This window comes from Pseudogymnoascus destructans, assembly GCF_001641265.1.
Source record: "Pseudogymnoascus destructans isolate 20631-21 unplaced genomic scaffold scaffold_7, whole genome shotgun sequence".
Taxonomy (NCBI): domain Eukaryota; kingdom Fungi; phylum Ascomycota; class Leotiomycetes; order Thelebolales; family Thelebolaceae; genus Pseudogymnoascus; species Pseudogymnoascus destructans.
Genome location: NW_020167526.1, coordinates 1,372,878 through 1,389,016, shown reverse-complemented (window position 1 = coordinate 1,389,016; position 16,139 = coordinate 1,372,878). Strand labels below are relative to the sequence as shown.

The window sequence follows — 16,139 nt, the reverse complement described above, 5'->3', positions numbered from 1 at the left end:
AGGGTCCGACCCATTGTTGCCCCAGCTTACGGCTAGGGCTGTGATTTTTCAGATTCTTGGTCGATAGGTAAACCTTGTCTCCTACGTCCCAGTCAATGGCTCGTCGGCGTCGATTCGCGTATTTAGACATATCCTCTTGTGCTTTGGCCATGTTTTCCTTTGCGTAAATCCATGCCGAGTGCATGCGGTTTGCTACTGCTTTGGCTTCCTTCTGGTTCATGACTTCCCTAGGGGTCGTGGCTTTCGGGGTTTCCCAGTCCCAACTGGTGCGCGGATCAGTTCCGTACTTGAGTCGGTAGGGGGTCATTCCGATCGAGGCATGGGGAAGGGTCATTTGCACCCGATCCATGATGGGAATGAGCTCGCTCCAGTTATCCTGGTAATGTGATACGAAGGGCCTCAGTCTCTGATCGATATACCTATTCATGATTTCCGTCTGCCCGTCGGTCTGCTTGTGATAGGCTGTCGACAGCTTAATCTTGACCCCTATGATTCGGCAGAACTCTCGCCAGAAAGCTGATATGAATTGGGGTCCGCGATCACTAATGATCGACTCTGGGGTGTGTCCGAATCGATATATCCATTCGATGAATAGCTGCGCCATTTGGCGGGCATCGGTGGTCTTATGACACGGTATGGACACCGAACCCTTACCGAGTCGGTCCATGAACACAAGGATGCTGTCGAATCCGTGTTTATCCTTTGGGAATTCCTTAAAGTCCATCGTTAGGTGTTGCATGGGGTATTCGGGTACCGGTAGGGGGTGTAAGAAGCCTTGCTGCTTCGTCACGCTAGTGTGAGAAAGTCGGCACGTCACGCAGTTGCGCACATATCGGAGGCAATCCGCTTCCATTCCGACCCAATGATACTTCGGGGCGAGTAACTGATAAGTTTTCCTGCCACTAGGGTGGGCTACTGATACTTGATCGTGTGCTTCCCGTATGAGTTTCGTACATAACTCGGTGTGCCGGTTTACGCACAGTCGACCTTTGTATAGCAAGAGTTGGTCCTTCATTATAAACCCGTTAGGTAGGGGGTCTTTCACGCGAGTGTCGGGAAACGACCTCCTATTATCCGCGCAGAGCGCTTCTATCAGGTCAAAGGGGACCTGGGTGTTCGGGGCGTCCATCGCATTGATCGAGGCCACGTACGTTTGTGCTAATTCGGCACTGATTCGGGAGTGTAGTCGGGCTGGGCCTAACAGCACCCTCGCACGGCTGTCGAGTTTGACCTTCTGTTGCGTAATCAGGTCTTGCTCTCTTCGGCTCAGTATATCTGCCTTCTGATTGTTCTTGCCAGCAGTATACGCAATAGAGAAATTGAAGTCGGAGAGTAGCTCCATCCACCGAACCTGCTTCACCGTGAGAACCTTCGTCGACATGAAGTATTCCAGCGATCGGTGATCTGTATAGACGTCGATTCGGTGGCGTACCGATGCTAATTCTGGCCTCCATTTTGCGAACGCTTTGACGATGGCGAACAGTTCCTTGTCGTGGATCTCCCAATTGATCTCATGCCCAGATAGGACGTGACTGTAGAAGCTTACAGGATACCATCGCTTGTCGGGGTGTTCCTGAGAAAGGACACCGGCTACGACTCCATCAGAAGAGTCTGTTTCCAGCTTCGTAGGCAATTCGGGGTTGAAGTGGTGGAGCGCCTGCACGGCTAAAAGCTGTCGGCGCATTTCTTCAAAAGCGTTCTCACATTCGTCAGTCCACAGGAACGGTTCTGAGGGGCTGGTGATAGTGGTGAGAGGCTTGGCTATTTTCCCGAAATTTCTGATAAATTGGCGGTAGAAGCCGCAGAATCCAAGGTAAGACTTCACGCCTGTGACAGTTGTTGGCCGGATCCAATTCCGGAGGGGTTCGATCTTCTCGGGATCCGCTTCGACACTGGTAGTAGTCAGGATATAGCCTAAATACTTTGTCCGGGTTACGTTGAACTCGCATTTCTTAATGTCGGCTTGTAGTCCTGCTTCTCGAAGCCGTTGGAGGACCTTATGTACGTGGTCCATGTGTTCCGCGGGGTCCTCGGAGTAGATTAGGATGTCGTCTAGGTAGGCAGTACAGAAGTCGTCCAAGTATTGCATAAGAACGTCGTTCATATACCTCTGATAGGTTGCGGGGCCGTTCGTTAGGCCAAACGGCAGCACTTTGCATTTGTAGGATCCATACCGAGTCCGGAAGGTCGTGTACTCCTCGGAGTCGGGGTCCATTCGTATACGATGGAAGGCTTGCCTAATGTCTAGCTTCGTGAAGATTTTTGCTTTCGACACCCGTCCTAGTAGTTCGTCGATACGCGGGATAGGGTAGGGGTCGTTACGGGTAAGTCCGTTCAACTTCCGGTAGTCGATACAAAATCTCAGTTTGCCATCTGCCTTCTTCACGAACAGTATAGGGGAGGCAAACGGGCTATTGCTATTGACTATAAAGCCCTTCTCGAGGTTCTCTAATAGGTATTGCTTAGTCGCCTTAAGCTCTTCGGTGCTTTGTCGGTATAGTGGCGAAAAGGCATTTGGTAAAGGGGCTTCTAGTTGTATCTTGTGATCGTATATGCGATGCGGGGGAAGCTGATCAGATTCCGACTTCGAGAAGACATCGGAATAGTTGCGGTGCATATGCGGAAGCTTGTCCCGAATGAGGCGGAGCGTTTCCTCGTCCTCGGCCGCTTCCCTCTCTCGGATGATCTGGTCGATCTCGTAGATGCTTGTCGTAAAGAACTCGGAGTCGCTTCGCATCATCTCATAGTGGAAAGCGTTTGCGCCAATCTCGCAAATTTGGACCGGCGTGAAGCTGCGTACCAGGGTCTGGCGTCGGGAAAGAGAGAAGACTCCGCTCCTCCCATGATTCTTTCTCTCATATGCGGATGGTCCGTTTCTTGGAGGTTTCGCCTCCACTTGCCCTAAGGGTCCGTCTTTATAGGTTTCCACGGGCGAGGCTCGTGTCCTTGGGGTTTTGGGGTGCGGGTGGGTCGTTCCCTCGTCTCGCACCGGGCTCGGTGGGGTAATCATAATAGCGTCACGATGGGCCGTTATCACTTTCATTGGTATCGAGCATCCGCCCTCACGTCGTCTGTCGTCATGGTCGATGGCATCGTCCCGCCGGTTCGCATCCGATTGATGGGCGGGGTGACGTATAGACAGTTCACGCGAGTGGTAGGGCAAGGTGATCTCTTTGCTCCAGCTAGGAGTAGGCGGGTACTCCTTTGGCCATACTAGCAGGCTCTTTGCAGAGTCGAGTAGGATTCGGAAGCGGCTAAAAAGCTTCTTCCCAATTATCACATCTTGCGCTCCGAGATCTAGGAGCACAAAGGGGCAGTTATATATTCGGCGTCCTTCGACTGTCAAGTGTAACCGAATATACTCCGATACGTAGCTTTGGATATTTCGCTGAAATCCACGTATGGGTACAGAGTAGGGCAGTTTCCGTAGGGGCTCTGAAGCGCTTTCGACAACCGTTGCGCGAAAAGCTTATTAATGACGAGGTAGCCATTTGCTCCTGTGTCTGCGAGTGACTTCGTTTGCACCCCGAGTCCGTTCATACTCAGGGTTGTATCAACGAGAAATTGGGAGCCTCCCAAGAGCTCTCGTAAATCCAGTCCTTGCAGATCACATTTGCGTAGACCTAGGAAGGAGCCTTTCCCTAGGCCTCGTCGTTTTCCTCCAGGGACGCATCCGACTGGTGGGCGACTGCTTCCTCCCACTGCTCTTCATCCTCAGGGGCTTCGCGGTCAATCTCCTTGACGGTGGGGTTGAGCGGGCATTTGTCTTGGAAATGGCCCGGCTTGCCGCACTTGAAACAGTTCCCGGACGTAGCCGGCACGGCGGTCCGCACGCGGCCTGTAATGTCCGGCTTGGGGGCCGTGGGCGTAAAAGGAGTCCTCTGGAAGGAGACCAGAGGGCTTCTTGTAGGCCTCGGCGGTTGGGTTCTTCCGGGCTCAGCGGGTGTGAACCTAGATGAGCTCAGACGAGCGGGTCCTCGGGAGCTCGACTCGCCGCTCTTGGACGGGAAGCTTAGCTCGTTGTTCCGGCGTCACTCCTGATCGAAGGCGGTGAGTTCTCGGACCATAGTGTGGTAGTCTCCCTTCCATTGACTTTTGATAACCGCTACGCGGCTATGGAATTGAGGGGTCAACTTGTTCCACATGTACCGAAACCATTCCGACTCTGTGACCTGTCCCGTAATAGCTGCACTTTGGAAGCGAGCTTTGAACTCTGAGAAAGTCTCGTTGGTATGTCCTTTCTCTCCCATTTGGAGGTCGTCGAAGAGGTTCCGGGCCTGTTCCGTTTCGTTGCCAGTGAGGTAATATGAACCCAACAGGTCCATCATCTCGTCGGCACTCCGAAACCCATGTGTCGCGGATAGGTATTGGGGTTCGAGGTATTTCTTTGCCAGGCCAGTCGTAGTCCCCCATATCAACGCTCTTCTCGAGACGTCGGTAGGGTAGTGATCCTCATTGACTACGAGGCGGTCCCGAATGGACGCGCTCCATTGCATAAAGGTATGTTCTATCCCATCGCTGAGCGGCGTAATCTTCTCAGAGATGGTGGATTTCTTGTAGCGATTCGGAGGGTCTTCGGAATACATCCTCGGAATCGATGGAGAACGAGTGTTTCGAAGAGGCGGCAACTGAACTGTCTCGGGGGTGTTTCGCATAGGGGAAGTTCGTCGCTCCTCAACTTCGACGGTGTCCACCTGTGGCGTGGACGGTATTCTGGTCTGGGTTGCCGCTAGGTTGGCTATCATTTCCTTGATCTCTTGCATCTGGATCTCGAGGTTTGCCATTCGATCTGGTATGTCATCGGTGGGTGCAGCGGTCGTAGCTGCAGCGGTGGTTTGTCTCGTTGACATTCGTGACGGTTGACCATCATTGTCTTGGGGGATGTTTGAGGTCATTTTCCTCATATTGGTTCGGGAGTGTATCGGTGTCGATACGAAAGAGTTTGACTTCCGGTAGCTCGTAGCTATCAACACTCTTGTTCACAATTGCCTCTGTGCTTGAGGGGGTTCTTAAGGATCTCGTATCCTATTCGGCGCCAACGCGTCGGCGACTTTACCAGCTTGCTCTGCAGGATCAAACCCTGATCCACTGGTTGTCCGTGAGTTCTCTGGGGTCACGGCTATTTGAAGTCGTCAGGTCTCTACTTCGAAATGTCACTGAGTCGCGGTCGGTGGTGTTTCGACAGTTCTCCTGAGTCGTTCCGTTGTGGGATATTATTTAAGTACGGCCGTCCCTGGCAGGCGTGATCTTTTTTGTATAATGTAAGGACACAGGGAATACGGCTCTCCGTAGGTGCATATGGGAGTGCGAGTCGGAGGTGATGCTGTATTCTATCCTATAGGTCTACTACGAAGGATACAAAAAAGATGAAGGTGTCACCCTGTATGGCTGTTCCCTTAAAATACCCGAAACTGCTCCGACTCAGCTAGCTCCCTGTTTGCCTAAGGCTTCCTTACGTTATGTGCCTAAGGCTGTCAGTCGCGACTGACCCGTAACGGCCCCGAGTCTCGATGGCGCCACGTGACGGCCGTAACTACCCTGAGTAAGGAGGCATCCTTACATCTATAGGCTTGCCCTATGTTAGGAGGGTTGGTTATAGGCCTCTGTTTTGCCTAGGCCTAGACTTCCTTCCTAACCAACTCTACAGTGTTAGTGAGTGTGTCACCTATAAGCTAGTGGATAGTGCTAGGGAAACCTAGGACTACATAGTTGTGCTAGGTCTCTAGTTGTTTAATTGCTGTTGCTTTAAAAATGCAAAGGATGGTTTCTGAATTCTCCTAGTCTATAAGAAGGTCCTAGGTAGCTAGATCTGCTAGAGCCTATCCTATGCGTGTAGGGGCAATAGTTAGGACTAAGGCTAGGGTGAGGCTGGTGATTTTGGTGCTAAGTTCCTAGTGTAGTGTGAAGGGTTAGGTCACTAGAGTAGAGCACCCTGCTCTACTATAATAAGGAGTCTATGTCCTGCTTTGAGCAGTCCTATAGCTATGGCTAGAGCCTGTGGCGTAGGAGATTACATTAGCTAATCTGCTGCTAAAACAGATGAGCTAGGGACCCTAGCTCCCTAAAGAGAAGCCCCTGGGTTTTTCAGGGTCTTAGCCACATCCGCCTAGCTAACTGATTTCAGCCCTATAGAGAGAGGTAGCTGCTAGTAAGGCCTGGCTTCTAAGGTGGATAGGGGCATAGTTGGAAGTTTCTACATATAGAGAGGTAGTGAGAAAGCTAACTACCTTGTTACAAAGGTTGTGGGCGAAAGTGCACTGCTCTAGGAGCTTATAGGAGGACACAAACTTGTCTACTATGCTAGCGAAATCATACATAACTATGCGCTATATCTTAGCTTCCCTTTTAATAGCATCAAGTTGGCCACTAATGGCTGCTGTTACTTCGTGACTGTTAGGTGTGCTTTCACCTAAGCTAAGGCGGGGAGGAGGCATAGTATTAGTACTAAGTGTCCTCTACTATCTCTTAGAAGTGTGGTTGAGGTTAGATGGTGATTATGGTTCCTAGGGGCAGTAAAAGCGCTGTCTTAGGGGCCTTAATCTAGCCATTAGGGAGTTGAGGCCTCTATTACCACCTAGGGAGTTATAATGCGTAATTGACTAGAAGTAGAGCCTTAAGGGTCTAGGGGAAAAGTTGTGAGCAATTTGTCAATTTGAGAAAATAGTTGTAGGTGCTATCGCCTGCAGAGCGTGCAGCTAATACATACATATGTGAAGGGTGAGTAAATTCAAGATGTTTGATTATTACTGTGTATATTATATGAAACTTGGTAGAGACCAGAATATACCGTATTTATAGTTGCTGGGTTGAGCGGATATGACGTACTAGTACACTTGATTTCTTAGATCACGTAATGAAATGAGCCTATAAATGTAGGTCTGATGTTTGATGTTGTAAAATATAGTATATATATTGGATTGAGGTGCAGGCTACCTGCTACTTACGCCACAAACTGCAGCAGTGTCTTCAGCATATCATTAGTTGTCCTCTGCTCATCCGTCTCCAGCTCGCCCGTAGTATCCAGTTGTTCTAGAGAATTTTAGCCTCATCCAGATACCGCGGAAACACATATCACATACCTTTAATCGTACCCCCCAACACACTCAACCCCTCATCCCTCTCCGCCAACAACTCCTTAATCTTCCTCTCGGCCCCCTGATCCTCCGCCACTAACCACGCCAATATGACATCCACTGTCTGCAAACAAAACAGCCCCGCATCCAACCGCCGCGACAGCCACTCCCCCTCCCTCTCCTCCCTCTCCTCCTCATCCAGCCCCCTTGCCTCCTCCTTAATCACCTCATCCACCGCCCCCACCCGTCCCGCAAACTCTCTCCTCATCCCCACAAGCCGCGCAATCTTACCATAGTCCCCCTCCACAAACTTCGCCAGCGTCCGGATTCGCGGCCCCTCATCCGCCGGTAACGACCGGAGCATGCTCGCGAAGATCCCAAGCAGATGCTCCGTAGTCGACCCATCTGCCCGCTTCATGAAGACGCTAAATATGATTTTTAATCCTCCGCCCTCTACGAGGCGCGCACATGCTTCCGCCCCTTGGCCTGCAAGGGCGTGGTCTAGCATCCGCAAAGCGCGCGGCCGCGCCATCTTGCCCTCCTTCACCAAGATGAGGGCCAGCTCTACGCCCTCGGCTTCGAGGAATGCGGATTTCCCAGCTGCGTCATCAACGGTACATGTCAAAGCGTCAAAAACGTTCTCAATGAACTCCTCCTCCTCTGTGCCGTGCGCGGGGTCGCGCTTACGGTATGGAGCGAGCAGCTGGAGTAGGGTATCGACGCCGTTAAGTGTGAGGAGATGCGCGCGCGTAGCGGCAGCGGATTGAAGGAGGATAGCAAGCAGTTCGGCAGAGTATTGTTTATTCTGCGTTGTCGGGTTCTCCTTGGTCTGGATGCGAGTGATGAGGTATTTGAGGACTGCGGGGTCTTGGCCGATTGTTTCGGCGTGGGTGGGTTGCGAGGCGAGGTTCTCGAGCACGCTGAGAACGTGGTAGACACCTGCGCGGTCGGGATCGTGGGATTCGTCGAAGCGGGAGAGGTTGGATGTGAGGAGATCGAGGAGGCCGGATTCGAGCATGGCGTCGACTACGGCGCTCCATTGCGAGGGATCGGCTTCGACGTCTTCGTCGGTGAGCTCGCTGATGATTTCGATGGCGTCAATGGCGATGTCGGTGTTCTCGTGCGCGAGTAAACTGACGAGGGAACTGACGCAGCCGAGCCTGGCGAACTCGGGGTATAGCTCGGGGTGCTCTGCCAATAACGAGAGGGCCTTGACGTCTGCGTCCAAGTCCGCCTCAGACCCCATAAACTTCTGTGGGTCGTTCTCGAACTTGACTCTCAGTTCTGCATTCTTTGATATCCGCTTCTCGAAATTGAGCGCCAGCTTCCTCACCCATGCTATATCTATCTTCTCGGGTGCAACGTTCGCATCCTCTTGCCCCTCCATGTAGTCCAATATCTCCGACGTGTCTTTTGTAATTCCGCCACCAAAGAAGCGCCCATCTTCATCATCCGGTATATCTGGGCCATAGTCCTCATCATAGCCATCAGGAGGCCTCGATGGCCCGGCTTCTACATCGTCATCATTGTCTCCATCTTGGGGCCTCCCGCTGGCGGTGCCATTGGTCGATAGTTTTGGGGATTTGTAGTGGACGTCTGCTATCAGTCAGCATAGGAACGCGTTTATTTTCCCGAATCGCATGTACTTGGGTCTTGGATGGCTTCCAACTTCCTCTTATTGTGGCTTGGGATAGCTGGCTTCTGAGCGTGAAGTTAGACTCACTACTCCAATAACATTGAACTGAGGACAAACCTTGAAAAGCTCGTCGATGCTTGTCATACTGCAGACAATGGGCCAGAGCCGCAAGTAGGTTCAGGTTAATAAGTAAGATTTTTTAATCCATAAACCTCTTGGGCGAACCTTTTCTCTTTAGGCAAGTGAACCAATTCAGTGAGGCTACGAACATAATAGCCTTGCTTGGGAGGTTTATTCGGATAAATGATTTGCCGACAGATCCCGCAGTCTCTCTCCAACGCGTCCCTCGTCGCTACTCTACGCGGTACGCGGGTTGTTGATCTCACTTCACAACACCTCACTCGCTCAAAATCACTCTCTCAAACTTTCTGGTGAATCATGGGCAGATAACATAAACAGTTGCATCAAAGCTAAAGTTGTATGGTCAACGGCACTGCTTCCAACCATGGATCATGATACCCTTGGAAGCAAATGCTTCCAAAAAGGGGACCATCTTGGTGCTCTGGAACACTTCAACAAGGTAGGTCTATTTTTAATTTAGTCATTATTTCGCGGCTCATGCTACCCTGTGTCTGGCGGTTGTCTGTTTCCTGTCCAATATCTTCACTTCCGATGTACGCTTTATACAGTTGTCGCCCTGCTGCAACTGTTGCTTTTGTCGGAGACTTTAGTCACGTGGTATCGATTGATAACTGACGCTGTGTATTATATAGGCTGTCAAGTCCTCTTCACCAAAGTTAGTGCCAGCTATACTGAACAAGAGAAGCCTTGTATACATCAAATTAGAAAAGTTTCAACAAGCACTACGCGATGGCCGTGAAATTATCAAGCGTGTGCCAGATATGGCCATGGTAAGACTCAAGACTCACCCCTAATTTTACTGAAGCATGCTAACCAGTAAGGGGTATTTGCGATGTGGTCAGATTGTTCAACTTATGGGGCAGCGCGATAAAGCTTTAGGGATTCTCGAACGTGGGCTTCACAAGGTACCTGTAGGCAACGAAGATCGAAAGGTATGCACCCACTTGTTGTCTGTTGAAGTCTCTGAAGCTAACTATGATAAGATCCTGTCTAAACATTACGAAACCTTGAGGAGGCAATCACGGGCAGATAATCGTCTTGATCCCCTGCCAGTACTTCCGCAGGAGATTGTTCAAGAGATATGGGGTCTTCTAGATTTGAAGTCTCGCGGGTAGGTTCATATAACACAATGCCTTAATTCTTTGCGGTTTCTGATATGACATAGTTGTTGCTTATCTGTGTCCAAGGGTTGGAGGAAATCCATGGAATCATACCCACCGCTATGGCAGGATTTGAAGATTTTTAACAATAAGATGTCAGAAGCAGCACTTACGGTGTGGTTAAAACGTGCCGAACACAGCGGCTATAGCCTGCGTAGTGCGGTAATAAGTTCACATGATTATGGGGACAAGTGCCGCAATTATATCAAGCGGGTCCAGCGCCGCAACAAACTAGAGCGGCTTGAGTTGCGTATTGCCTCTCTGGGTGCAAATATCCCGGCGATGCTTCCGGTCCCGTCCCAATATCTCAAAATGCTGCTTGTGTCGTCAGGAAGCTGGGTGGATATTTCTGATGTAAAGCGGATTATGGCCCATTACACTCATCTAGAACATGTTGAGTTTCATGCGGTATATGAACGTGATAGCCCATGCTCCTGGCCAGAAATGCCAAATCTCCAATTTATCGCTCTTCGATCTTCAATAGCCCTCAAGAGCATGCGTTTAGGGCCAGCTAGAAGCCTAGGTTTGGCATATGTAAGTTTATTTTCTCCCCCATAGCGGCGCAAAGTCTCACATGGACAGAATGACTTAGTCAAGGCATCACCAAATATGAAGTCAGCTTCAATTACAGGCTGGGCATACGAGGCAGTTCCCGAGGTGGTTGATATGTCCAGCTGGACAAAACTAATGTACCTATATATTTCGGGGACACGATTTGATTCCATGCCTGTGTTCCCAAGCACATTAACCCACCTAGAAGCGGTGCATGTCGGCATCATTTCAGACAGGTTTGACACCGATGAAAAGCTCGTCGTCCCGTTGTCGAAACTAGAGTACCTCAGCGTTGAAGGTGGCGACCTTTTTGCCATAGTCAATGATATGGCTAACCCTGGATTGACCTCCGGCTCCCTCAAGACACTGAAAGTAGGCTGCATCGGTTCCATACGTACCAACACCCACAATGACTGGAGCCGAATGTTACCTGCACCTTCTGCGGCGCTGGAAGCCCTCTCATTCTGCGAGCGTATCGGACTCCCGGAAAAAACTATCATTGCGGTTCTGCGCCAGTTTCCAAACCTGAAAGAAGTTGATTTATCCCGCACCGAAGCCACTGGATCTACTCTGCGCGAGCTCTTCGAGCGCGAGAATAAGCCAAAGTTTATCAACATGAAGGACTGCACGAACTGCTACCACGATGCGGTTGAGGCGGCACGAGAAGCTGGAATCGAAGTGTGGCACGAGCTTGCACCGAAGAACAATAAGACGGATAGCAAGTTCCGCGATCAATATTACGACTGACCAACGACAATCTATGACTAGATATCGAGATGGTGCAACAGGGAGGATACCTAACGGGGTGGCTCCGGATCAGTTTGATATTGTGCTTTGAGGGCGTTTTGCTTTGGGGATTACTATAATCATGGAGGTGGAATGATACCCTGTTTACTGATTTTGGGGATGAGGGGAGATGGGAAAGGGGAAAGGGGAAAGGGGCGTTTTCTATGAGCGTATATACATGAATTGTTTGGCGGGTATTGGATTGGGTCTTACTGGGCATTTATTGTTCATGTGCCAGGAAGTGGCTAGCAAGAGCAAAGCAAATAAGAACGGCTGACCTTCAATCAATGAATCTTTGTGAACTTGATGGCGTCGATGAATACTAATTATTTAGCTTCATTTTTGCGCTGAACTGATGTGCATTCAGGGTAGTTAAAGCTTTACACACCCCAATTAATTTCCAGGCACATACCACAATATCACAATCACAATTATGAGGCAAGGGCAATAAGTAGTAGTATCTCGTAACAAAGCGAGTGTATATCGACATTCATCGTTCTATAAACAAACTCTCTCAACCCCCCTCGACTTCTCCGCCACCCCACCCCCAAATAAATATACAAACTAATGCTCCTCCCATATCCTCTAAAAAAAAGTGTATATACCACCCACCCGTCTCAAACGAGTGTAACCCAGCCCCAGCCACCAAAAAAACCTGGCAGATCCAAGGCCGGAAAAAAATAAGTACGGTAAGGAGAGAGACGCCAAAAAAAACCAAACCCCGATCCTCCAAATATAAATATCCTATGCTGTATAAACGAATGAATACCCAAAAGGGTCACTGGTTCGAACATGCCCCCAGAAAGAAGTGAAGTGAGGTGAAGAAGGGTCGGCCCAAGGAGGCGTCCCTCATGGCGGTGGAAGTGTATAAATACATCTCTCACACCTAAAAATGGAAGATGATGAGAGGAGACAGGACAACGGGTGTCTTAGTTGCCCTTGCCAGCGTGGACAGCGTGGCGAGCACCGGTGGGACGCGCGAAGCCGCCAGATGGCCTCTGGTGGGGGTGCTTGGGTCCGTGGCCGTGGCCGTGGCCGTTGTGCTTGGTGCCGTTGGTGTAGATTCCAGTGGAGCTAGGGAGCAAGATTGGAACAACCGAAGAGGCAGTTGGCTGGTCCTCAACTGGGGGAGCAGAGGCCACGGGCACGGATCCGTTAGGAGAGTCGCCCTTGACAGAGTCGTCGACAACCGCGGCGTTGGTGGCAGGCGCCTGGCCCATTTGAGTGACGGTCACGGTGGCCTCGGCAACGGTCACGGTGGCCTCGGCAACGGTGACGGTGACGACGCTGCCGCATTGGTTCTTTGCGATGTTGTCGACTACTGCGGTTGGCTTTACCTCTGCGACGGGGGAAACGGTGACAGTCTGGACAACCTCTGGTGATCCCACATTGTTCTGGTTGGCAGCTGGGACCTCGTTGGAGACCAGTGCCTTGTTGGAGACCGGTGCCTTGTTGGAGACTGGTGCCTTGTTGGAGACTGGTGCCTTGTTGGAGACTGGTGCCTTGTTGGAGACTGGTGCCTGGTTGGAGACTGGCACCGAGGAGCTCTGGCTGGTAGAAGCGGATGAGGTGGCGGCGTTAGATGCGGAAGCTGAAGCAACTGAAGAGGCGCTGGAAATGCTCTTGTCGGCGGTGCTGCCAGTGCCGTTGCCGGAGCCGACAGCGGCAGCATTCATGGCGCAGTCCTTAGAAGCGACGACCTTGGCGCCCTCTCCGGAAGGACTGTTGCACCCTGGGAGAGCGGCGAGCTTGCCCTGAACCTTCTCACTGATAGTCGGCTGGATCTTGCAAGTATCGACCTTCGCGTCATCGAAGAATTGGAAGACGTGGCAGTCCTCAACAACACCGCTCAAGTTGGTGCACTCGGTGACGGCCTTTTGAAGGGTTGGTACGTCCCAGCCGTTGACGAAATCTCCGTGGTATCCGTAACCAGTCTCATCGCCGTTGGAGAAGACAAAGGGGTGTTTGCCACCGATAAAATTGTCGGCGAACTTAGGGGTATCCCAGACTACCTCGTAGAAGAGGGAGATGAAGCGCTTGGGGTGAGACTGGGGGCATGCGCCGTTGTCGACGCGATCAGGGTAGGCCATGTGGGACTTGTGGTCGGGCGAATCGAGGTTCTTGCCATCCCAGCAAGAGGGGAAGAAGACTTGAGCACGGAGACCATTGGGGCAGTTGATGTTGGGGATCTCGTTGGTTTCCTTGGTGTCTGTTCCAAGGCAGGCAAAGCTGATGGCACGTTGCTCCAGGGTGTTGGTGAAGGAACGGAGCATAGGATCTCCCGCCAGCATACGGAAACCTTCTGGGAAGGCGAGCAGGCCCTGGTCGTACTCTGGGTCCAAGGGATCGGCACGCTGGCTATAAATTGGTAATTAGTATTTGTAGAACGCAAACTGAGGGGTTGTTGACTTACAGATAGTAGATCAGAGCTCCGCCGACCTGATCGACACTGGTGAAAGAGCCGTCCGATCCCTTGTAGTAAAGGTTGGGAACCCAGTAGTTTGAGAAATCCTTGGTAACTGTGCAAGACGAGCAAGTTGAAGATTGGGTGTCGGCATAGGTCATGTCGTTGCTGAACCCATTGCCTCCCATGATGGTGTGAGAGTGAGCGGAGATAGTGCCTGGGTTGACAATTGGATCGGTACGTTCGTACAGAAGCGGTGCTCTGCAGGGGAGACGCCAGAAAGCATCAGCAGGAGCAATAGCGAGAAGAGCTGCCACAAGGGCACTGGTGGTGGTTGAACGCATCTTTGAAGGAGTGCGGTTTGGTAGATGGTAACAGTGTTGGCCAGCTAAAGAGGGTTGTATGTTCAGGGTTGTATAGTTGTGCAAAGGACAGTGGTATCGAGAAATCAACCAGTCAACTGGGATCAAATCAGGAGCAAAGTTGAATGTTGTTGTTTCTAGAATATGCAATCGTCGGGATCGTGGGATTCAGTCAATGAATGTGAATGTATAGGACTTTTTATCAGTAGCCACAGGCTATGAATGATCGTATGAACAACAAGGAGTGTAAAGAATAAAAAAGAGAGAACGATATCAATCTCTGGCCAAAGGAGGTTGAGATGTAAGAAGAAGAAGAAGAAAAAAAGAAGAGGACAAATGTGTGGGTGGGAGAGTTTGAATATATATCAGGTACGGAGTACAGTAGAGTACAGTAGCTGATAAGCGCAGGCGAGAGAGTGAATTCGTATGGGTTGGTGTGGTGCAGTCCTCAGATGGCGGTTCCACAACATCATGAACACTCTATCCTATTATCCTATGGTTTCTTATTTCGTAACTGAGCAGCCGCCAACAGAAACAAACTCTTCGGAACAGGGGGAGAAACAGGGGTATCGTGAGGGTTCAGCATCCAGTGATTCACCTTTAATCAACACATGTCGATATGGGCCCCACTGACCGCTGCACAGATACTCGATTACCTGACTCGTCTGAAAGGTGAAAGGCGGTAGCATCCACGGCGCGACGCTGTGTTTCGTTTCGTTTGATACGGCATGTGGGTTCTGTTAACAGAGAGTTTCTACGGGGCAGGTTCCAGCCCTCGATTCCGACTCCCATTCCGTGGGTGACCTAACTGAGGCCTAAGTTACGGAGAAGATATCCATACAGTGGTAGTGTACCACAAAGTGTTGAAGGTCAACCAGACTTTGAGTGCTCCTACGTTTTGGAAGTCCAGAACTGGAAATCTGGGTCAAGAAATGTCGGCTTTGTGTGCAATTGCCACTGTATACAGGTGGGCAGGTGGGCAGGTGGGCCAAGTGGGATCGTCTCGGCCATAACAGCCTTGGTTCCTGGCCCTAACAGGCCTTCAAAGACGGTTCAAAAAGGCCGAGATGAAACATCGATTGCGGGTCCCGTTGGAAGGTTGAAAGCTTATTCCCCGCACATAGTACTCCGTGCTCGCTGATTTGTCTGTGTAGGACTGAGCCATGGTCGAGCGCTTTAATTTCCACTATCCTGACCGCTGAGGGCCCGCCGTCGAGCCCCGCCACTGGCCGTTTCTTTAGCATTGAAACAAGCCCACAGAAAGCACAGACGTAAGGATCTGCAGTGAACCCCACGCCCACGAGCCCAATAATTGGGCGTCTACGGGAAAAGAAAAGCGGCTCCGACTCAACTTGGTCGGGAGGTGCTGGTCTTGCCCTAGCCGCACCTATCGGTAAAAAAACCACGACCTACTCGCGGTACCGCCAGGTACCCGACCAGAGCAAAAGCGCTTCTCTCTCTGTGGGCAAGTCCGTAGCTGTCCAAGGTCGGATGGCCAGTCAGCATTTGGTGACGAAGACTCTTGGCCTTTAGCTGCAAAGTCACCGACGAGTACTGGGGAATCCCGCTCCCCCCAAAGAAGGTCCAGCATCTGCAGTCGCCCAGCAACCACTAGCAGGCATATACGTAAATTGGCAGCCAACATTGGGGGGCATAGTGAGATATGTGATCAATCGTCACAATGCACAATACGAGGCATCACTTGATCCAACAGCTTGCGTCTCTTCCTCCGAGCAATATCCTTACCATGCTGGCGATGCGTGGTGGTTCCTTGTAGCGTCGCGGAGTGCGGGATTATCATCCCAGCCACTCAGGTGGTGAAATGCAGGGACTCAATATTGCACCGAGGCGTGTCGCTTTGGGACTTTAGGCCGGGACTCACTGGCCAACAGCACTCTACGGCACACAACCACCGAAAAGCCACTGGAAACTTGTTTGACATGTTGCAAAATCACAGTTCCGATGTGTGAAGTGTCCGCGCTGGTCAATGTACTCATTGGGTATGATGCAGAGGGCGAGTTTCGG

At 51.1% G+C, this 16,139-nt stretch overlaps 4 protein-coding genes across 4 annotated transcripts; 1 reads left to right on the top strand and 3 right to left on the bottom strand.

Moving 5' to 3' along the window:
* Positions 1–3,641: 3,641 nt before the first annotated feature.
* On the bottom strand, positions 3,642–4,904 carry VC83_03127 (uncharacterized protein; the record flags this gene model as incomplete). Its single annotated transcript, XM_024466776.1, has 2 exons — positions 3,642–3,951; positions 4,150–4,904. 2 exons carry the CDS (start codon positions 4,902–4,904, stop codon positions 3,642–3,644), a joined length of 1,065 nt encoding a protein of 354 aa, XP_024325322.1.
* Positions 4,905–6,872: 1,968 nt separating this feature from the next.
* VC83_03126 (uncharacterized protein) lies at positions 6,873–8,940 on the bottom strand. The gene is made up of 4 exons (XM_024466775.1): positions 8,827–8,940; positions 8,720–8,774; positions 7,080–8,669; positions 6,873–7,029 (listed from the first exon to the last, which is right to left on the bottom strand). Exons 1-4 carry the CDS (start codon positions 8,851–8,853, stop codon positions 6,941–6,943), a joined length of 1,761 nt encoding a protein of 586 aa, XP_024325323.1. The 5' UTR covers positions 8,854–8,940; the 3' UTR covers positions 6,873–6,940.
* Positions 8,941–9,079: 139 nt separating this feature from the next.
* VC83_03125 (uncharacterized protein) lies at positions 9,080–11,522 on the top strand. The gene is made up of 6 exons (XM_024466774.1): positions 9,080–9,289; positions 9,483–9,620; positions 9,672–9,782; positions 9,834–9,961; positions 10,016–10,544; positions 10,593–11,522. The coding sequence occupies exons 1-6, from the start codon at positions 9,215–9,217 to the stop codon at positions 11,307–11,309; spliced, it is 1,698 nt and encodes a 565-aa protein (XP_024325324.1). The 5' UTR covers positions 9,080–9,214; the 3' UTR covers positions 11,310–11,522.
* Positions 11,523–11,808: 286 nt separating this feature from the next.
* Positions 11,809–14,603, bottom strand: VC83_03124 (uncharacterized protein). Its single transcript, XM_024466773.1, has 2 exons — positions 13,762–14,603; positions 11,809–13,706 (listed from the first exon to the last, which is right to left on the bottom strand). Exons 1-2 carry the CDS (start codon positions 14,094–14,096, stop codon positions 12,278–12,280), a joined length of 1,764 nt encoding a protein of 587 aa, XP_024325325.1. The 5' UTR covers positions 14,097–14,603; the 3' UTR covers positions 11,809–12,277.
* Positions 14,604–16,139: the final 1,536 nt, after the last annotated feature.

Excerpts from the sequence above, each read along its gene's own strand:
- VC83_03125 (XM_024466774.1), top strand. The coding sequence starts at position 9,215 with ATGGATCATGATACCCTTGGAAGCAAATGCTTCCAAAAAGGGGACCAT. Across the intron at positions 9,290-9,482 it reads CTCTGGAACACTTCAACAAG|GCTGTCAAGTCCTCTTCACC; the intron begins GTAGGTCTATTT and ends TGTATTATATAG. Across the intron at positions 9,621-9,671 it reads GTGTGCCAGATATGGCCATG|GGGTATTTGCGATGTGGTCA; the intron begins GTAAGACTCAAG and ends CTAACCAGTAAG.
- VC83_03124 (XM_024466773.1), bottom strand. The coding sequence starts at position 14,096 with ATGCGTTCAACCACCACCAGTGCCCTTGTGGCAGCTCTTCTCGCTATT. Across the intron at positions 13,707-13,761 it reads GGAGCTCTGATCTACTATCT|CCAGCGTGCCGATCCCTTGG; the intron begins GTAAGTCAACAA and ends ACCAATTTATAG.
- VC83_03126 (XM_024466775.1), bottom strand. The coding sequence starts at position 8,853 with ATGACAAGCATCGACGAGCTTTTCAAG. Across the intron at positions 8,775-8,826 it reads GCATCGACGAGCTTTTCAAG|AAGCCAGCTATCCCAAGCCA; the intron begins GTTTGTCCTCAG and ends CTTCACGCTCAG. Across the intron at positions 7,030-7,079 it reads GTTGGGGGGTACGATTAAAG|AACAACTGGATACTACGGGC; the intron begins GTATGTGATATG and ends AAAATTCTCTAG.